We start from the raw sequence: 21,473 nt of genomic DNA, 5'->3' as shown, positions 1-21,473 counted from the left end.
GGGAGTATGAGGGGGCGGGACACATTAAAAACTGGCAGCTCCTAAACAAGGTTGTTTTGGAGTTCCAGTAAACAGTTCTCAGCTAATATTTGCATCCTCTTTCCTCCTATGGTTGGAACCTTGGAGAAGTGCAAGACTCGGGTGGGTCTAGGAGATAGAAGGAGAATGGTTGGGACCTATGGTCTCCCCAGCCCAGCCCAACACAGGTCGCTGCATACAGCACGCGCCCCATTCGTGCTCGTTAAGTCAATGAATGAATGTCCTGTTCCCAGAGGCTGTCCTCTGACGGCCCCAGTTTCCTAGGCTCTGAGCTGATCAGGCGTGACGCGGGGACAGGGGTCCCGCACACGTGCGGGCTGTGTCTCAGGGCGCAGACACCAGCAGCGACAGGCGGAACCCTCGCGAGCACAACCTTGAAGACCCCGCCAGCCAGCAGGGCCCAGTTGGGGGCGGGGCTTCCAGACCCCAGCATTTTGGATTGCACCATCTTTCCCCTGTTAGAGGGGAGGGCCGAGATAGGCCTTCTGCATCTTTCGCCAGCCCTTTTACCATTCCCTGACCACCAGGACAATATACTTGCGTCTCTAATAGCCACACAGTCTCCCCCTTCGCCTCATCACACCTCACGGCTGCCCGCAGCCACACATTTCAGGCTTCCCCACCACGACCGCGCAGTGGCTCGCCCCAGTTTGACGCATTGCAGGGCAGGCCGGACCAATCGGCGCCGCGCTCTCATTTCCGCCATGGACCGGACCCAATAGCGGCGCGGCTCACACAGGGACGCATCACGCGCCGCCGAGCGGTGCCCCTCCGCCGGGGAGGCGAGTGGAAGGGACCCAGGGGGCGGGGCGCGCGGCCACGGAAAGTAGTCCCGCGGCGGAGGCGCGTGCCCGCGCGCGCGCGCGCGACTGGAGGCAAAGCCCGGCCCTGCGCGGGGTGGGCGCGAGGGATCCGCGGGCCCGTCGGTGCGGAGCGGGGCGCGGAGGGATCCGTGGGAGCCGCAGTGCGGCGGCGCGCGGGCAGGGCGGGGCGGGGCCGGGCGAGGCGGGGCGCGCGCGCGCGGCGGCCGTTGAAGGACCGTTGGGGCGGGAGGTGGCGGCGGCGGCGCGCGCTGCGGGCAGTGAGTGTGGAGGCGCGGACGCGCGGCGGAGCTCGAGCTGCTGCAGCTGCTGCCGCCGCCGGAGGAACCTTGATCCCCGCGCTCCGGACACCCCGGCCTCGCCATGGTGAGTGAGGCTGGGAGACCGCCCAGGCTGGGGCTCTGAGGCGGGCACGGCGGGCAGGACTCCCGAAGGGGCGAAGGGACCCAGAACGGGGAGTGTTGGGGCCCCGGCGAGCGCCTCTGGACCCCCTTCGGCCCGGGGGACGTTCAAACCCAGAGCGGGACATTTGGATCCCAGAAGGGGGGTTGGGGCTTGAAAAGCGACTTTTAATACCAGCTGGGGTGTTTAGACCCCAAAATGGGCACCCGAGCTCTCAAAGGGGACGTTTGAACCCGGGATGGGACATCTGGACCCTCAGAGGGGGCGTTTGGACCCAGAAAGGGCGTTTGGAGCCAGAGTGAGGCGTTTGGTCTCTGAGGTGGGGTGTTGGGACCCCACAGGGGGCGAGGTAAGAAACACTGGCTGGGGAAGGAGGGGGTGTCGGGGCCCTAATGAAGACTTTGGGTCCTAAAAGGATGCAGGGAAGGGAGATCAGAGGAAGGCCAGGCTGCCGGGGAGCTCCCGAGAGGGGGCCGTGTGTAGCTGGACCTGGGTGGGGGAGAGGGGCAGGGATGGGGGTGACTTCTGCAGATCAGACCCTGGGGGGGGGGGGGGCGGGGATGGTTCTCCAAAGACCGGCATTGCAGAGGAAGGGGGAGGAGGGCGAGGTGCAAGCTTAGGGGAGGAAGAGCCTGCGGTGGGTGGCAGTGGAGGTTAGAAGATGCTCTGGAAGCCTGCGGGGACTGAAAAGGATTGGGGTCGGCGAGGTGGTTAAGAGGGAATGGCGAGGCCGGTGCCTGCCAGTGGTGGGGGAGCAGGAGGCCTCGTGGTTGCTTTGGGGGGCGGCCAGAAAGGGCTCTGAGGTCACTAGTGGGTTGGGGCTGTTGAACTGGGGAGGTTGGTGTTCTTGGGAGGGGGCTGGGGCTGAGTGTTGTGTTGGGTCCAGCAGAAGGTGGGGGTGGGAGAGGACGCTGGCTGCGGTGGTGGGAGGTGAGGTGAAAGGAGGCCTGGGGGTGGGGGTGGGGGTTGTTAGAGAAGATGAACGACAGCCAAGGTGGGCCTAGATTTGGAGGTGGATGTGGCTAGCTCCCTGGAAGTCTCCAGGGAAAGACCAGGACAAAGACTGCTCCGTGTAGATGGGGAGGGGGCTGCAGAGGCCAAAGGGAGTGGCCATACGGTCCCCCTTCCCCAGGAAGAATGGGGCTGGGCAGGAGGCGCCCCAGCAGTGGGAGCAGGTGGGCGGAGTTGTTCAGGCCCCTTATTGCGCACTGAAGCCGCATGAAATGGGGGTGGGGGGATCAAAGTTTGGGATGCACCAAATGAGCCAGCCTTGTAAGCGGAGAATTCTCACCCCCTCGCTGCCCTTTTCGGACCAAAAGGGCGGCTTTTTCCAAACCGGAGCCCTGGTTTTCTTACGGTCTCCGGCTCCCTGTGCTGCTCTCCTCACTTGTGCCAAATGACAGTGCAGTACAGTGTGGCGTCGGTGACAATCGGACGCCTGGTCCTGGGGCCTCGGGGTGGGGGCTGCAGAGCTGGAACCGAGCGGACCTCCGGAGGGACCCCTTCGTCGGCCTGAAGGCCGCTTGTTCTGCCCAGGGGCCTCCCCGAGCGCTTCTGTGAATTCGCACGGCGAGGGCTCTGAGAGAAAACCAGCAGACGAGCTCTTTCCTGCGCCCTGCCACCCACAGCACCCACAGCCCCCCCAGGCTCAGCGGCGGAACCGTGCACAGCCCTCCTCCCTGGCAGGGCTGGGGACAGCAAGCAGCCGCTGCTTGTATCAGATCTCATACTTGCTGACACAGACCCGGTGGCTCCTCTTGCCATTACCCCGATTTCCCCCGGCGGGACCTGCTAGAGGGGCCCCGGAGAAGCGCCGGCAGGTGCCAGGAGGCCCCCCACCTCCCGGATGGGACCTGAGCTTTGGCCCCGGCTAGTTTCTCTTCCCGTTTGTAATCCGCAAGGTATGGGTGGGACGAGTCCCTGTGAACCGGCCTTGGACTTCGGCCTGAGCGCCGTGGCTCCACCTTGGCCCGGGTGAGGGGCCCTGGCCTTGGTTTCTGATCTCATCTAACACTGCTCCCTGGCGTTGGCTGGGGGCTGGGTCAGGGCAGAGAAATAATACCCTCTTCCCTCCCCCACCCCAAGGGTTGTTTTTGTTTGTTTGTTTGTTTTTCTTGTCTAGCCCCTGGCCGGAGCCTAGGATGAGGGCTAAGGAAGCAGTAGAGCGGCTGGGTGATCTTGGAGACACTTTTTGTGAAAGCTTAAAATCTTCAGATTTTGGAAAGGGAAGAAACCCCGAGGAGGCCCCCCACCCCCCACCTCCGCCCGCCCGGCAATGATAATTTCTTGGGTGATTGTCTTCTGGGCAGTAACCATGCTTTCAGATCGAGACCTCGGGAGCTGGGACCTTTCCTTCACCAGGCAGGGGAGAGGATCTCCTAGTGCGGGGAGGGAGAGCGTCTGACAGGCTCTACAGGCAAAGCCGCGCCTATTTGCAGCGGCCCCAGAACCCCGCGTGGCATACCTCATCTGGACCGTCCAGCTGGCCTGGGTGGGGGGGGTGGAGTGGCAGACACAGGCCTGCGGAGCCCCTTCCGGGCATTCCGGTCAACCTGTCCCAGCCCCCCGACGGTGCTGCCCGAAGGCAGAGTGGTGCAGTAGGGGTGGGAAGGCCCCGGATTGGGCCGGCTCTCCCCATCCGGGGCCAGGGGGGAGAGAGAACCAGGTGCCAGTAGGACGGCAGCCCTCCTCCCCGGACTGTTACTCGGCCCTCCTCTCTCTCTTCCCTCTCCCCTGGCATTGCCTGGCCCTCGGTAACCAGAAGCCCATCCTCTCTTCTCACTTTCCCCCCCCCGGCAGCTTCCTCGGGTGTCAGGACCGGGCTTCTCTGCCCATGGGAGCCAAGGGAAGCGGGCCGAGCAGGGGGCTCGGGGGCTGGGGCTGCCGGGCCGGCATTTTAGGAGCCCAGCAGCCCCAAGTCTTTTTGGAAGGCGGTACAGAAGCGTCCCTCCGGTCGTCGTCCTCACCTTCCCTCTAGACTTCGGACTTTTCTAGAATGTGCACGTGTGGTGTTTTTCCTTCTCCACCTTCTTTCCTCCCTCCTCCCTCAGCCATCTCTTTCTCTTTCATCATCACTGTGCTTCCCCCTCCCATTCCGCCTGTTTGGGGCTTGGCCTCAAGTTCCTCTTCCCTTAGATCTAAAAGAAAAAAAAAAGGAAAGGGGACATCTTAGACCAATTCTAACGTGACCAGTTCTTAGTGTTTGGGACGGGGTGGGGGTGGGAGGGTCGTGGCTAGCTTCCGGTGGAGGCTCTGGAGGCACCATGCAGATAGTTCGCATCAGTTTTGAGGGCGTCCAGCCTCACGGCGAGAGCCGTGCTGTGGATGCGGAGCCCCTTCCCCCGATGGTGGAAGCAAAGGAGGGGGCAGCCGCCTGGGCACCAGGCCCGGTGGCACCTTGTCGGCAGCATTCACCAAAACCAGGGAGAATTCGGGTACTGGCCGCCTGGAGCTAAATGTTGGGACTCTGGCTCCCCCGCCTCCCCGCCCCCAGCTCCTCATCCAGAAGGTCCCCCGGCCTGGCTGATTCCCAGCACACCAGTGCAGAGGCTGGTCCCGGCCTCTCCTCTGCCCCACCCCCAAACCCCGCATGCAGCAAGGGCTGCCTGCCACCGACTGGCCGGTTCCCAGAGTGGCCGGGACTGGAAAGGGTTAAAAACTGCAGCGAAGCTGAAGCCGGGGAAGCTGACTTCAGTCCTCCAGCCTTTGCCGGTGGTGCTGTGCCGCAGCCGCCGCAGTCCCCTCCCCAACATTTGCCCCTCCTGCCCCTCCTGCCCCTCCAGAAGAAACGGAACAGAGCACAGGACAGGCCAGGGACGCACAGCTGCCGCCTCTGGCCCGCCTGGGGTTCTGTCAAGTACTCAGAGCCGTTCAGCACCACCAGTTAGGAGAATTTTTGCCAGTTGGGTCCACTGTGCTCGGACCTGGCACCTCCAAATAGGTGACACAGAAACTAACGAAGAGCCCAGACATCTTCCCTCTGTCCTACCCAAGGGCTGGCCTGTTTCAGTGTGGAGCCTTCTAGAGCTGCACGGTCGGGCTTCCAGGGCAACTGCTCCCTTCACTCAGCCTCTGGGGCTCCCGGCGGCCGTGCTGTGCCAGCGCGGCTGGTCTGGGGCCCCCCAGCCGCTGTGGCCCCGAGGCACGCTAGGTCGAGACCGGAAGCCCTTGGGTCTGGGCAGCCTACTCAGGGCCCTTGTCGGGCAGCCTGGGTTTCCAGGCCACTTCAGGCCCCAGCTTCCTGAATCACCAGACTTTCTCCCAGACCCCGGCTCTCCTTCGGGCCCCGTCAGGCACGTGCCTCCTTTGCCGAGGTCCCTGGGTGCGTGGGCTGGCGTGGGGAACTGGCCTCACCAGAGGGGGGCTGGCCCAGTGACTGACTTTCTCCTCCTTGCCTTTCCAGGCTGACCAGCTGACCGAGGAACAGATCGCAGGTGAGCTCCCCTCCCCTCCTCCCCCTCGTCCTGCCCCGGGAGGGCCTTCGAGCGCCCGGCCAGGAGTAGCACCCGACAGATGTGCTCGTGTGTTCCCTACGTCGCTTAATGCCGTGCCTTGTGCTTCGAGCGTGGGGAACTGTGGATATTTGCACACCGCACCCCGATTACACTGGCCCCCGTGGTCCTGAGATGCCACGTCTGTGTTCCTCTCCTGAGCTGGAGTCATCCAGGGGGCCTTTGTTGACCCGTGGCTGCAGGGCGAACCCCTCCGTCTGTCCCAGCTCCTGCCAGTTGGGCTCCGAAGGCGAGCCTCCCTCGGGGGCTGCAGAGCTCCCGTCCCACTTTAGGAGCCACCCAGGAGATGGCTCGTCACTCCCACCTCTGCGCTCGCCTGCGCTCCGCACTCCCCTCTGCACGTGCTTGCAGCCACTCTCCTCTGCCAGAAACGGCTTCCCCTCGCCCCTCCTCATCCTTTGGGCCTCTGCTCAGATGTCATCTTGGAGAGGCCTCCCCTAACTCCCGGTCTCAGATCACCTTCCTTTGCTTCCCAGCACGTCACTCCAGGCGCTCCCCTCGTAGCTCTTCTCACTGTCTGAAACTATTTTATATCTTCACCTGCTGTGTCTCTTGTCACTAGGTGTGAGCAACTTGAATGGGGGGCTTTTTTTGGTTGGGGGGGGTCCGTTCTGTATCTTCAGCGCCCAGCACATAGTCAGTGCTCCGTACGTTTTGTTGGCCAAATAAATGAGTAAGCAAATGGTCGTACATCTCCCGGGAAGCCAAAAGAAATCCTGGGATCCCATCTCCTTCATTTTTGTGGCCACCTGCCTGACCCCTAAGGCCCAGAAAGGTCACCACTGCAGGAACTTTTGTGCGATTGAGTGGGTCGCTCAGTCTCCCTCTCCCAAGACTGCACTGCCGAGGACAGAAAGCGCCTCTTGGTTCATGTCCACGACCGCGGGCCAGCACGAAGTAGACACAGGGGAGGGGCTCACGGAACGGGCCCCTGCAGCTCCCCAGACCCCAGCTGTGCTGTCAGGTCCGGCGGGCCGCGTGATGAGTACTGAATGCCCCACGTCGGAAGCGGGAGGAGGCCAGAGTCGACCTGCCTTCGTCTCCTCCCTCCCCCCGCCAGCCAGCCCACAGTCGGTCACGCTTTCAGTTTGGAAATGGCCCCCAGTGGCTGTGGAGACCCGCAAGGAGAGCTGGGGAACCGCCCTGTTGGGTGATCGTGAGCTCAGGGAGCCCCCACGACCCGCCCCCTGCCCTCCACAGCAACGGCAAGGCCTTGGCGCTGGGACCGGCCTCCCCGGTGTCCCTGGGGAGACTCGTCTCCCGGTGGCCCGGAGGTTGGGGGACACAGCTTCTCTCTCGGCTGTGCGTGTGGCTCTCGCGGCACCTGCCACCCACACCCCGGCTCTGCCCTTGTGTGACACAGACAGCACGCTCTCCGCCCCGTCCCCATTAGCAAACTGTCCCCCACGTCACCCTGGCCCACACCCTCTGGGAATAGGCTGCCAGGCATCTGTTCCCCAGGGAGCCCCAGGTGCCAAAATGGGCCCGGTGGGAGGGCGGCAGCCGCGTGCTTCTGTCCCCACTCCTGATGCGTCCCCAGCTGTGGCCTTCCCACTCAGCGCCACTAGCTCTCCATCCCGCTTGGCAGCCGGCCCCTCTCCTTCCATCCTCCGCCCACCCCACACGCCGTCCGTCCGTCGGCCGCGCCCCGCTGCCGGCCACCCCCTCACCGCGTCACACTCGGCCACTCCTCCTCGGGGAGCCGGTGGCACCGGCCCGGGGAACCGGGCCCGCGGTACCAGTCGAGAGGTACGCGGGGCCGGGCAAAGGCATTTTGCAGCCTCCCCTTCCCTTCCCAGCCAGTTGGCCTTGGCCGGCCTACTTCAGATAGAGAGTTTTCTTGGCTCTTGTCCACTCTGTGACTTTAGTCCGTTTCATCATCTGAGAGAGAGGCTGAAGCCAGGGACCAACAAGAACTGTAGAATTCTCTAAGAACAGCCGTCAGCCTGTGTTTCCCCCTCTGTCCTCGCTGAGCCAGGTTGGCGGAATGGGTAGCTTCACCGGTTACAGAGTAGGTGCTCAATAAATGTTGACTGAAGGAAGGGGTCTGCCCTGAGCCCCGAAGCAAGGGGCTCGGACTAGAAGTCTTGCTCTGACTTCTTCAGGTAGGACGGACTCCCTCGGCCTTCGTCCACGGACAGTTTTCCCTGTGGTCCTTGACCTCTGCTCCGTTCCCTCTCGTACCCCAGAGTTCAAGGAGGCCTTCTCCCTCTTCGACAAGGATGGAGACGGCACTATCACCACCAAGGAGTTGGGGACGGTGATGAGGTCCCTGGGACAGAACCCCACCGAAGCCGAGCTGCAGGACATGATCAACGAGGTGGACGCGGATGGTGAGCCCCGTGGCGCGGGCGGACGGCCCCACTCTGGGGCACCTTCCTAGGGGTGACGGATGAGCGGGTGCCGCCTCTGCCGGGGCTCTGGTGTGGCCTCCCAGGGTCCGGGCCAAGAGCACTCCCGACTCCCTTCTCCCCGCTTCCAGGGAATGGGACCATTGACTTCCCGGAGTTCCTGACCATGATGGCCAGAAAGATGAAGGACACAGACAGCGAGGAGGAGATCCGAGAGGCTTTCCGCGTCTTCGACAAGGTAAGCGGTCCTTTGCCGGAGTGGCTCTGGGATCCGGCGGAGAGACGGGTGGCTGGGGCCCCGGGTCACCGCTTCCACGAGGCACGGGTCCCGGTGCCGGCTTGCCGCGTGGCCTTGGGAGGCCCCCCTTCCCCTGCTGAGCGTGGGTGCCTGCCGGTCCCCGCCGTGCTGCCTCTCCCCCTGGGCCCACCCCCCCATCGGAGCCTCAGGTTCGGAGCCCTTCCCCGTCCCCACACCCAGGACGGCAACGGCTACATCAGCGCTGCCGAGCTCCGTCACGTAATGACGAACCTGGGCGAGAAGCTGACCGACGAGGAGGTGGACGAGATGATCAGAGAGGCCGACATCGACGGGGACGGTCAGGTCAACTATGAAGGTGAGCTGACGCCAGGCGCTCGCTCCGGAGCGGCCGCGAGGCGCGGCTTCGGGAACAAGCCCCAGGCCCCTGGCGCCCGGGAGGGCCACCGGCCCGGCCGCGCTCACCCGCTGACCCCCCGCTCTCCGTTTCACTCCACAGAGTTTGTACAGATGATGACGGCCAAGTGAAGGCCCCCGGGCAGCTGGTGATGCCCACTCTCGTGATCTCTCTCTTCTCGCGCGCGCGCTCTCTTCAACACTCCCCCGCGTTCCCCGGTTCTAGCAAACACCAGTCGATTGACTGAGAATCTGATAAAGCAACAAAAGATTTGTCCCAAGCTGCATGATTGCTCTTTCTCCCTCCTTGAGCCTCCTCCCTCCCGTGCCCACCGTCCCTTCCTTTCTCCCTCCCCTCTTCCATTCACATCTTCCGAGGCCTGATGCGTTCGTAAGACGAAGCCCCGTTCCCCTGAGGGGAGCCTCTGCCCTCCTCCTCCAGCCCGGGTGGCTCTCCTCCGTTTTGGTTTGTTTCCTTTCGTGCGTCATCTTCTTTTGGGTGCCGGGTGGCTGCCAGCCCCGTCCCGGGACCTGCTAGGGAGGGGACGAGGCCTCACCCGGACAGAAGAGCATGCCTTTTACTGTTGCATGCAACCAGCCCCGTGACTCCGTGTGCACATCCCGGCAGCCTTTTGGGGCAGGGGTGCCGAGAGAGGCGTTCCAGAAGGACTTGGGGGGAGTTGAGGAGTTGTGGTATTGACTGGCTGTGGCCCAGGAGGGGGTCGAGGGGCAAGGGAGTCCCGGAAGCCGGCGTTCTTTTACCAGTCGAGGGGGCCGACTCGCCCAAGGGGACGGACAGAGCGGACCACGCTCAGATCCCACCGGCCGCTGTTCTGAAACCGTCCGATCGACTTCCTGAGGTCGGGCTGGGTGGGGGCCGCTCGGCCGGGCCGCTCTGCAGGTTGTCCACACCCGTGTTTCGAAAGCGATCTCCGGCTGTTCTGTAAATACCTGGTGCTAACGTCCCATGCCGCTCCGCCGTGAGGCGCCCGCCCGCCCGCACCGAGGTCCCCTCGCTGGAACGGATGTGGGGATGTTGCTTTGTAATGTACAGGTTATCCTTTGGGTTTGGTTTTCTTTTTTCTTTCTTTTTTTCTTTATGCCCCTTAAAACTAATTCTGTCAAAGACCCTGCCGGGCTAGCCGAAAGGTGGGGAGAGGGAAGGCGAGCCCCACCACGCTCTCGAGAGAACATACCTGCAATAAAACGGTGTTGGCGGCTAGCTGCCCGGAGGACTGGCCAGCCGGCCCCTCCCGCTTCTCCGTGGTGACTTGGTTGGCTCCTTAACATCTGTGCTGTCTCTGTGCCCTCTCTCCCTTCGCCCGCCTGCCTGCCCCCACACTCCCCCAGCGGAGAGCATGATCCGTGACCTTGCTTCTGATTTTCGCCTCTGGGACAAGTAAGTCAATGTGGGCAGTTCGGTCGTCTGGATTCTTCTTTTCCTTTTTCTGTTCAGTTCATCTTGCCCCCCCCCCCCCCCCCCCACACACACCCCGCCCCCAGGTCGTTCAAGTGGCTTTTCTTGGGACCTGCCCAGCTTTGAGAATCTCCTCACCCACCCTCTGGCTCCCAGCCTCTGGGGAGGGGAGGGGAGGGACGGGGCATAGTGGGAGACCCAGCCAAGAGCTGAGGGTTAAGGGCAGGTAGGCGTGAGGCTGTGGACATTTTCGGAGTGTTTTGGTTTAGGTTTTGGTTTGTTTGTTTTGTTTTTTGTTGTTTTTTTTTTTTTAAAACCGGGCAATATTGTGTTCAGTTCAAGCTGTGAAGAAAAATATATATCAATGTTTTCCAATAAAATACAGTGACTACCTGACTTGGGTCTTCCCCTCTCGCCTCTGTTTCTGGGCCTGCTCCCTGCGTGGGCCCTGCAGCCCTGCCCTGGAAGAGCCTTTCCTCCACGCTCACTCAAGAGCCTCGTCCTTGTCACTGGCTGCCGAGAGGGGACCTCTGAGCTGGAGTTCTGATCCCAGCCAGATTTCACGGGTGCGGGTCGTTGAGGGCGGGATACTGATCCCGCAGCGTGGCCCATCAACTTTGCGCGCTCACCATAGTGATGGGGGTGCACCGACCCCTGTCTCCGGCCGGCGAGGGAGCCCAAGATGAGGCCAGGGAAGGCCTGAGGCCAGTTCGGACCATGAGAGCATCCCGTCCCGTCGAGCCGAGACCCAGACCCGAAGGATGAGCGCTCACACTGGGAGGGAGGCTGTCCCAGGGAACAGCAAGGAGGCAGACCCAAGCTGGCAACAGCAAGCCGGCTGAGGCCCAGCTGGGGGATTCTCAGGGTGCTCTGGGGAAGAGGTGACATTCACTGGGAGAGGGCGAGAGGGCACGAGGGCGCGGGACGAGATTTGAAACGAGCCCCAAACGACACAGGGGTACGAAGAAACAAGGGCTGGGGTCCGGTGGTTCCGTAGGGGAGGCGCGGAACCATCCTCTCCGCCAAACATGAGCCCCGCCCCCGACTGCAAATCCCACCTGCTCCCCGTTCCCCGGGGGTGCAGGGGAGGGGGTGCAGGGGATGAACCGTTAACGGACAGGGTCTAACTTCTGACCCGCCCACACTCCACCTCCTCCACCTGGCAGGGGGGAAACAGGGACTGAACCGAGTGGAATTTTAAAACAACTACTTTTCGCTGCCCCATCCCTGGCCTTGGAGGTTAGAGAAGGCCAGCAGCGGGGCCCAACCTCGGGGGCCTTCCTGGTGGCAGAGACATCAGGCCAGGGCTGGGCCTTCCCGCCGTGGGCCAGTCACCGGAGCCCAGCGCCGCGGGTGCGCAAGTCGGAAGCAGCAGGCCGTTCTTCCAGAGCCCCAGCTTCTGGGCCCCCTTTTTCTACCCTCTGGCTGTGGTTTGCCTTCCGGCGCAGCGGAGAAGGTGGAGTGTGATGGATGAGAGCCTGCCCCCCCCCCCCACCCCTACCCCCGAGAGGGCAGCTGCCCTCTTAGCTGCCAGGACACCTGTGGAAAATTCTGGTCTCCCAGTTGAGAGGAAGACAAGTTTTGGTGACCCACGGAACTGGGCTCCAAGCCGTGTGAGCCCTCGCTACAGAGAGTCCGCGGGCTCGCCAAACCTCAAGGTCGGTCCGTCTGTGCCACTTCCTACCTGATAACCTGTGGGCCTCAGTTTACCGTTCTGCAAAATGGAAAATAGTAATGATCCCATAAAAGGGAGATCATAAAAACATCCACTTCAGAGCGCCTGGGTGGCTCAGTCGGTTAAGCATCTGACTTCGGCTCAGGTCATGATCTCATGGTTCACGAGTTCGAGACCCGCTTCGAGTGAATCCCACTTCTCCCTCTTGCTCTCTCTCTCTCTCTGCCTCCCGCTCGGTTGTGCCCTCTCTCTCTCAAAAAAATAAATAAAACTGGTATTTAAAAAAAAATAGGGGTGCGGGTGGCTCAGTCAGTTGAGCGTCCACCTTCAGCTCAGGTCATGATCTCACGGTTCAGGAGTTCGAGCCCCGCTTCGAGTGAGTCCACTTCTCTCTCCTTCTCCCTCTGCCCCTCCCCTGCTCATGCTCTCTCTCAAAAGTAAACATTAAACAAATATATTTAAAGAAAAAAAACCCACCGACCTCAGAGGGCTGTGCCAACCACTTTCTAGACACGTCTCATTTAATTGGCGCACGGACGAGATTGAGTCCGAACGAGACTCCGCACCCAGTTGGGGTGCACATGCTCTGCGCCGGGGCACCTGGCCCTAAAATAATGATCAAAATCTGGAGGGCCCCGGGCGGGTAAAGCCTCCCGCACCACACCTCTTGGACGTGGCCGAACCGGGTCCCCAAACCCCAGATCATTCGGATTCCCAAACACCCAATGCTTTTAACCACCGCCTCGCCTCGCACTGCCTGCCCTGCTCTACTGCCTGTCATCGTTTTTCCCCCTTGGGCCCTATGTTTTGAAAGACTTTTACTCCCAGACAGGCTGCGCTATTAAATAATCATGACTTCGCTTTCCCATTCTTTATTAATCAAAGACACGTAGACGGCACTCAGAGCTTCTAATGGACACAAGGCAGGCACTGAGGGAGCTGACTCCAGCCCCGAGTAGAGAGATGTTTGGAATGGGAATCATTTCCAGTTCAGACTCGCAGGTCTGCCAGGCCAGCTCAAACCTGTCCTTCGAAGGTGACTAGTCGAGGTGACCCAGCGGGGGGGGGGGGGGGGGGGGGGGGGCGCCGCCCACCCAGGGCCCCCTCACTTCCCCCCTTCCCCCCCCCCCCCCCCCCCCCCCCCGTAGTGGCCACTGGGACCACTAAGTGTCATCCCCAGTGTGACCAGCAGGTGGGGCAATGGCTGTAGAAAGCCCCCGAGAGTTGCCCCTGGTGGAGACCAGTGTGTGTGTGTGTGTGTGTGTGTGTGTGTGTGTGTGTGTGTGTTTGTACGCGGGCACCAGTCCCATCTGTGGGCTAGGCCGAGTGCCTTCCCAGAGGAAGTCCAAAATGACTAAAATGAAGTTATAAATGAACAAAGTCTCCTTCGCTTCCTGACACCCACTCCATGCTAGGCAGGCCCCCCGGCTCTGCTCTCCCAGATGCCTGTGCTGTGCTCTCAGCACATCCCAGCTTGCAAGTTTGTATCTTTTCTGCTTATCGTGAGGCTTAGTTCTGTGATGTCGTCCAACTGGGCAGTGAGTGAGATGGGGCCAAGGTGGCGTCCCGTCACTGCCATATCCCCAGCAGGCACAGAGCAGCCTTGGGCCCCCTCCCCCCACCCAGGGGGCTCCAGGGAATCTGTTGAGTTAATGATGAGCAGGAGGCTGAGGCCAGAGACAGCACCTTGAGCACGACAGAAACATTCCTCTTTCCCGGGCTCACTTTCTGGCAATCCTCAGGTCCCACTCAGCCACCCCCTCCTCCAAGAAGCCCTCCCTGGTGTCCCCGTAGACTGCACCCCACCCCCCATCTCTCAGCCCCGCCCACTCTGGACTATGGGCCCCAGGAGAACAGGGCCAGGGCCGTCTCTGTCACTGCCGTGTCCCCAGCACCACAGTCTCGACCTGCCCAAAAAGTGCCGAGAGTGCTGAGATAGGAGTGAGTGAGTCTTCTGCGAAGAGGAGTGGGGCGCCTGGCTGGCTCGGTTGGTGGAACGTGCAACTCTTGATCTCAGGGTTGTGAGTTCAAACCCCACTTTGGGTGTAGGGATTACTTAAAAACAAAATTTTTAAGAAGAAAAAAGGAGAAGGAATAGTTTAAGCAGGACCTGAAGGGCCAGGGTGCTTTTGAGGGTTGGAAAAGGGGAAACACTGTTCCAGGAAGGGTGAGCTCAATAAACAAAGGGGTGGAGGCCACATAGGTCTTGCGCAGGCTCTCGGGGAAAACTTGGTTGTCTGCTGTGGCTGAGAAGACAGGGAGGGAGCTGTCCCTTGGCCGCCACCAGAGGGAGCCCTCGGAGCTTGGCAAGCAGGGGAATGACCGCTGGGCCGGGGACTGTGGAAGAGAATACACAGGCAGTCAGGGGTCAGGACACCAGCTTCAGGAGAGGAGTTTCCAAATCATCCCGGAGGGGCTGCTGGGAGCTGGGGCGAGGAATGCTTGAAAACCCCTGGCCTGGAAGATGAGGTGATGGGGTCGGCGATTAAACAGTGGGATGCAGAGGGGGGGACAGACTCTTGAGAAGTCAGGCCTGGTGGTTAAAAACCAGCAGAAAACCAGCCCCAAGGGGCGCCGTCCGACTCTTGATTTCGGCTCAGATCATGATCTCACGGTTGGTGGGATCGAGCCCCACCTTGGGCTCTGCGATGACCGCCAGCTCGGAGCCTGCTTGGGATTCTCTCTCCGTCACTCTCTGCCCCTCCCCCACCTCAAAATGAACATTAAAAAAAAAAAAAGGCCATCTGAAAAATGGGGATGACAATAACACCCACCTCAGGCTTGAAAGCTGTGGGTTCAACTGCCCAGCCCTGTGCTGCCATTGAGGGAGCCCTAAGAGGCCAGATAGAACTGACCCACTTTCCTAGACAGCACAGAGAGAGGAGACGGGCGCCCCCTGGGGGTCTTGCCTGGACAGGCAGGCCCCCTTTCCCTTGCCTCCAACCCAAAATGCGCCTCTGCAATCCCTCCACCCCCCACCCCATCCTTTCTCCACCGCCCTCCAAGGGCCCTTTGGGTGGGTTCTCACTGAGGCTGGGCCAGGTTTGGCGACAAAGGCCAGACCACCTGATGTCTCTTGGCCCCCCGTTTGGTTTTTGTACAAGTCAAGTTTTTGATTATTAAATTCAACCAAGAGGTCACTCTGGCAAGACCGTCATAAAAGTTTCTACACACGCTCGATTTTTTTTTAGCATTTTTTTAGCATCACGTTAGCATTTTGTTTAGCATTTTTTTTTATCGTGGTAAATGCCCATAACATAAAATGTACCATTTTAACGCGTACAATTCAGAGACGTTTAGTATATTTTCAGTGTTGTACAACCATCGATGCTACCTAGTTCCAGAACGTTTTGATCACCCCGAAAGGAAGCCCATGGCCATTAGAGACAATCGTCTGGACCTATTTTTTAACTCTCCCAGACACCCCTCTTTCTCTGGTAATGTGATTCAAATCATAGTGGCTGGGGAAAAGAAGAAAAAAGAAAAGAAATGGGGAAACAACGGAAGCAAAGTGTTGCTTTTCCTCAACCCACGTTTCAAGCCACAGACAACAATAGCAGCGGCAAGGACGGCAGTAACAGTAACGCGTCTTGGGGTATTTATTCCAGGAAAGCACTGTGCTACGCTGCTTTCCAGGGGGAACGGGGCAATCCTGAGCACAGCCCTGTGAACTGAATGCTACGTTATCATCGCCCTTCTGCACAAAAGGAAGCCAGGGCCCAGGGAGGCACCGCCACTAGCCAAGCGAGCTGGGTTCCGGAGATAGAAAGATCAACTGCACCCTTAGACTGTGCTTCCTCCTCGCTGTGTGACCCAAGGCTGGCGATTGTCCTCTCTGGGCCTTGACTCCAGCTTCTGTGGAAAGGCTCCAATAAGAGCAGGCTGGAGAGAGGGTACACCATCCCCCCCCCCCCCCCCCCCCGGCAGAGCAGAGGACTCAATGATGTCAGCTGCTGTTATCTCTATGGGAGGCCCATGCCTCCCTCTCCGGTCCCTCCCCAGGTACATGTTTATGGTTTAACCCTAGAGCAACTACAAAGGGGAACTGGGAGGGGCTGGGGGGAAAAGGCTGTCCCGGCTGTCCCTCTGTTCACCGCCTACCACCCCAAACACCACTTCCTTTCCTGTCAGTCAGCTCCCTCTCAAGCACCCTTGATCTCGGGCCTCTCGGTGGGCAGGCGACGGCCTTGAAGCCAGAAGCCAGAAGGCTGGCGATCACCCCAGCGGAGTCCCGGGGCGGGGCAGAGACTGGTCTAGGGTCTCCAATACCTGCAGAGTCAGTGCCCGCTATTTGTGGAATGAATCAATGACATTTTTGTGAGGGCTCCGAGGACACATGAGCTGAGGTCAGGCTTTGTAAGTAAGCGGGCGGCTGTTTACTCAGGGACAGGCACAGGGACTTGGGTCTGCGTCCCTGTGCCCGGGTGGTCCCTGGGATCCGTAACTCCCGTGCCTTTGTCCTCGGGCCGCCCTCATCTCCGCCGGCACCCGGGCTCCCGCCCCCGCAGTCCACATCTCGCAGGCCACCAAGCCATGCAGCTTCCCAGGCACGTGTCCAGAGTGTCACCTAGCATATGACAATCTCTCCTTCCTCCGGTTCCCCCCCACCCTCCCGCCCCATCTCTTCCACGTCTGATGGGAAATCAGGAGTGAGGGGAGGCAGGGAGCTTGTCCAAGAATCTCTGGTTCTCATGAGGCAGCAGAGAGGGTGGCTTTTGGAGTGGCCTGGGAGAGGGCAGGGATGTCCCCTGGGGTTTGGGGGCGGGCCAGCCAAGCACCCCGAAGGGATGAGGATCAGAGCCAGAACCTGAACCAGAGCAGACCTGACTGCACAGAAGCTTCTGGGAACTTTCCCGCCCTCTAAATATTTAGACAGTGAGATAGATGGGCAAGCGAGGACCAGAGCGGGCCGGCCAGGCCCCCAGTTATTTTGAGAGACCTGTTCTTTTTGTGTTCCAGGACAAATGTCCCTTCTGTCCCTCCCTCTTCTCCCAGAGCCTGCCGTGGCCACCCTGAAGAAGGAGACATAGGGGAATAGCAGCTGATCACCCCCCGCATTCAGGGGGTCGAGATTCCAGCAGACAAGGACCCCGAGACCCATCCCCGCTTGTCCACCAGCGGCCGTGCCGCCCCTGTGTGTCCGGTTCCTGCTTCCAGGACATAGGGCAGGAGATCGCGGCAGCCGGGTCAGCAGAGGGAGCAGGCGGCCGCCGACCCCTCTTTGGATGACGTTCCCGTGGTGCTGGCGGATCGCTGTGCCTGGGGTAAGCGTCCCCCCCGCCCCTCGCCCCAGGCTGACAGGGGCACCCATCTCTCCTCCTTCCCCCCAAGAGCAGTGGGGGCCCTTGAGTCCTTCCTCCCCGAGGCGGGCCGGGAGAGGGGTGTCTGCGAGTCGCCGTGGGCAGGCCTGGGGCAGAGGCAGCACAACCAGGTCCTGAGCCTCTGGAAGACAGCCTTGCGGAAGAGGATGAAGACCCAGGGGTCGAGGATGGGGTTGAAGGCGTTGAACCGGAAGGCCAGGAGGTCCCCCACCTCGCTGCTGTCCGGGGCGATGGCCTGGGTGAAGCCTCGGACCTGGGGACAGGGCGAGGGCATTAAGAAGCACCGGTGAACCCCCCACCCTCCCCCACACCCCCGCCCTCACGCCCCTCCTTCCACTTGGGTCGCTGGCAGGAATGAGGGAGGGGCGCCCTTTAGAAAAGGAAGGAAATAAGATAAGATGTAACCTAAGTGAGAAATGCATCCGGGGCGCGGAGGGAGAGAAAGTCCCAGGAAAGTACCAGCCTAGAGGGACAGAGCTGGGGTTGTGTGGGTGTGTCCCGGGGCCGTGGCCCCTGCGTGTGTGTGTGTGTGTGTGTGTGTGTGTGTGTGTGTGTCTCCACACCTTCCAGCCTCTGAGTTGTCCGTAACCCCCGCCCCCTAAGGTTGGATGGCCCCCAAATCTAGCCCAGCCCTCGCATTTTACAGAAAGAGAAGCCGAGGCCCAGAATACAGGGCCGGATGACCAGGTGGCCTTGCCACGTTCCAGTTCCCTGGAGAAGCAGGCAAGGGGCTCTGCAGGGAAGGGGCAAGGCTGGGAGAGTGGGGCTGGGGTGGGAAGGGCCGGGGGGGGGGTGGGGAAGCAGATCCTGGAATCTGGGGTCCAGACCTGGCTCTGTGCGAATGTGGGCAAGACACATGACCCTCCACCGGTAAAAATAGCGACGGGACAGGAACTTTGTTCCGTTCCTTGCTAAGTGCTTGTGGAATGGGTGCAACGGGTCATTTGAAGATTATTCCGGAGAGAATTTGTAAACCGCAGAGCACAGGGTGGACCCAGAGCAAGCGCACAATGAACCGTGGACCTTGTCATCACCGCGGGGGTAGGGGAAGGTTGGGGCGTGTTTGGAGGGGTGCCGGAGATGTGCAAGGCTGGGAGACCAGGGGTCAGCAGGGGTCCAAGAGGGCAGAAGCACGGGAGGGGAGGGGGGGGAGACTTCTCCGGAAAGCTGGGAGTTGCTTGGCCACGGACAAAGCCTCCGGCCTCGTCGGGGATGGGGGTGGGGGGGGGTCTCAGCGTCCCCATCCGTGAAACGGGCACAACCGCCGGAGGACAGAGCCGGGTGCCGCCCTCCCCCTCCCCCTCCCCCTCCCCCTCCAGCTGCGGAGAGGACTCACCGTGAGAGGCAGGGAGCACACGGCCATGATGCCCGTCATGAGAGCCAGCAGAATCAGGTGGTCAACCTCGTCCTCTCCCGCCCGGGGCCCGGGCACCAGCGAGCCCTGGTGGCGCCTCTGCCGGCGATACATGCGGCAGAGGCTCAGGGTGACGGAGCTGTTGCAGAGGACGATGGCGGCCACCAGCAGGGCCACGAGGCTGGCGTAGGCCAGCGAGAAGGCGCAGCCGCCCGGCTCCGTGGCGCGCATCCGGATGAAGCACCAGCTCCCCGGGCAGTACTGCTGATGTTGGCCCAGGCCCAGCAGGGGCAGCGAACAGAAGAAGGTGCAGAAGGCGTAGACGGCAGGCAGGGCCAGGCGGGCGCAGCGCGGCCCGTCCAGCTGGGCGTAGACGTAGGGGTGGCTGAGCGCCAGGCAGCGCTCCACGGCCATGGCGAAGAGGATGAGCGTGGAGGCCAGGCCGAAGAAGGTCATGGCGAAGGCGAAGGTGTCGCAGAGCGTGGGGCGGCCCCGGGCCAGGCCCAGCAGCGAGCTGTTGCGGGCGTAGGTCACGAACACCGCGGGGCTCAGGAAGCAAGTGCCCAGCAGGTCGGTGACGGCCAGTCCGGTGACCAGCACGGTGAAGGCCGAGGGGCGTGACCGTCGCCGCGCCCCCAAGATGCCTAGTGCCAGCCCGTTGCCCACCACGCCCGCCACGAACATCAGGGTGCTGGTGGCTGGCCCCACCGAGTCCCGCACGTAGGTGAGGTTCCTGCACGAATCCGCCATCCCCCCTGCCTCCTGGACTAGAGGGGTCCCCAGGAGACAAGGGGGGGGTGAGGGGGAGCCGGGTCTGCCCCCCCGAGCCCCACTCAGATGCCCACCGCCCTCCCCATGGTCAACCCCAAGGTCCACCGGTCGGTCTGTCTGCCTCTCTCTTCTCTCTCCCTGTCTTTCCCCCTTCCCTCTCCCGGTTCTGTCCTCTCCCTTGCCCACCCCTTCTCTGCCTCTGCCTCTCCCTCTCCCTCCCCTCCTCACCGCACCTCTGTCTGCCTTCTCTCTCAGTGCCTCCTCTGTCCCCCGCTCTCCTGTCAGCCGAGGTCTGTGTCTGTCTGTGTTGGTCTGTGTGTGTCAGCTTCTCCCTGCTTCCCTCCTCCTCCCTCCCTCCCCGCCTGGCCCCGGCTTTTTCATTTCCTCCCTCTGCCCCGCCTTCCCCTCCCCTGCTTGCTCTAGAGGCACCCCTCCCCAACCTCGGGCTCTGTCCATCTCCCCTGCCCGGTCCAGGTGCCCTCACTGAGCCACCTGCCACTTCCTCGCAGGAGGGTCTCTCTCTGCTCTTCTCCCTTCCCCGGTGGCCCTGCGTGGGGACCACTGAATGTCACACTCGGGGGCACACCGGGACGAGACCTAAGGGGCACAGCTGACCGGTCCGAGAGGCCGTCTGGGGGTGGCCTCTGGGATCCATTCTGGGCTCCGGGCCCCGGGGTTAGGACACTGCCCAGGGATTGAGAAATGACCAGGAAATTCCTCCCCGATGTAGTGTTTTACAGGCATTACTGCGATCTCTGTTCCCCGGACACAATTCGCTCCTTCCAGAAGGCTGGAGAAGGAGGTGGCCGAGCCAAAGGAAAAAATGCCAGTCCCTGGAGCCCATCCCAACTTTCAAGCTCGCCCAGCCAGCTGAGTCTGGGAAGAGGGATTCGAGGGACTTGGGACTTGGTGTCCCCACCGTCGGGTGTGGGGGGGAGTGGGGGGGTTGGGGGGGACCCAGGGCTTCCAAGAGCACCAAAGGGGAGCGCCCTCCCACCTTCCGGCTTCTTGCTCCAGCAATCCCAGGCCCTTAGGCCAAGCTCTGGTGACCTTGACTTCCAGGAATAATTCTGGCCACAGACGGCAGTCCAAGACTCCAACATCACTGTCACATGACACCCCAAACACACCCCCAGCCACCGCCACCCTCGGGCCAGTGTGGTCGGCCTGCGTGTCCCAGCTGCCAGCACAGCCGGTAACGGGTCCTGGTTCCCACTGAGTCAACGGCTCCCCATTCAGCCTCCCCGCCCCCAAGGGCCCGAGACCCTGTCGGATACCCCTTAGGGGAGGCCCGTTTGAGTTAGAGGGATGACAAACTCCATTTGCCCTGAGCTCCTGTCCCCATCCCACCACTAACTAACTGTCCTGTCCCCATCCCACCACTAACACCAGCTTCACGGGCCTGGCGGCCAACCGCGGCCAGTGGCCCATCCCAGAGCCCCCCTTTGTCACAAGGAGAGAGGCTGTGTCCGTGTTGCCTCATGTCCAAGGCCAGGAGGGATTAGCTGCAGACTTCCCCTCTCTGTACCCAGGCCCCTCAGTGACCACAACCCCCGCACCCCTTCTCCCCCTCTCCTTATCGCCCGTGCCCAGCTGGCATCCCAGCTTCCGGCCTCAGCTCCAGCCATAGCAGAGGCTCTGAGAGGGGGGGCTCCCGTGTGTATGGGCCTCAGGCCTCCTAGCTATGTGGTCCCCCCCCCCCGCACCAACCTGCCACCGCCCCATGCTCTGCGGTCCCCAGACAGACCAGAGGGAACTCAGGAAGTTGTATCATATTAATGAAAGATGACGCCTGGCAGGCTTCTGTCCTGTCGAAGCATCAGGGGAGTTGGGGGGGGGGGGGCGGGGGTAGCTCCGGTTCCTGGAGCCTCCCTCCCACTGGCTTCCTGTCCCCACTGGGGACGTGAAGCGTTCAGGAAGTCCACTCTGCTCCCATGCCCAGTGAGGCCTCACACACCCTGCCCCCCCTCCAGGCCTCAGTTTATCCACCTGTGCCACTGGGGGCCGGTTGTCCCGGGGCCAATGTCAGTGCTGGACACACTTCCACTTACTTTCCGGGAACCCTGACATCCTGCCCAGCTGGGGCCACGCCTGCAGCAAGGGCCACAAAGGGTTCCTCTTCCTGCAGGTGCCTTGGGGTGAAAGGTCACCCCAGCTGT

The 21,473-nt window shown here is 61.6% G+C and overlaps 2 protein-coding genes across 2 annotated transcripts; one reads left to right on the top strand and one right to left on the bottom strand.

The window, feature by feature from the left end:
* The first annotated feature begins 1,050 nt into the window (after positions 1-1,050).
* Positions 1,051-10,589, top strand: CALM3 (calmodulin 3). The gene is made up of 6 exons (XM_060651553.3): positions 1,051-1,226; positions 5,665-5,695; positions 7,963-8,106; positions 8,256-8,362; positions 8,603-8,738; positions 8,880-10,589. The coding sequence occupies exons 1-6, from the start codon at positions 1,224-1,226 to the stop codon at positions 8,906-8,908; spliced, it is 450 nt and encodes a 149-aa protein (XP_060507536.1). The 5' UTR covers positions 1,051-1,223; the 3' UTR covers positions 8,909-10,589.
* Positions 10,590-15,037: 4,448 nt separating this feature from the next.
* Positions 15,038-19,656, bottom strand: PTGIR (prostaglandin I2 receptor). Its single transcript, XM_060651546.3, has 2 exons — positions 18,526-19,656; positions 15,038-17,442 (listed from the first exon to the last, which is right to left on the bottom strand). The coding sequence occupies exons 1-2, from the start codon at positions 19,291-19,293 to the stop codon at positions 17,056-17,058; spliced, it is 1,155 nt and encodes a 384-aa protein (XP_060507529.3). The 5' UTR covers positions 19,294-19,656; the 3' UTR covers positions 15,038-17,055.
* Between the last annotated feature and the right edge of the window lie 1,817 nt (positions 19,657-21,473).

Source organism: Panthera onca, chromosome E2 (genome assembly GCF_046562875.1).
Source record: "Panthera onca isolate mPanOnc1 chromosome E2, mPanOnc1 haplotype 2, whole genome shotgun sequence".
Taxonomy (NCBI): Eukaryota; Metazoa; Chordata; class Mammalia; order Carnivora; family Felidae; genus Panthera; species Panthera onca.
The sequence above is the reverse complement of the archived record's forward strand: the minus strand, read 5'-3'. Positions and strand labels throughout refer to the sequence as shown.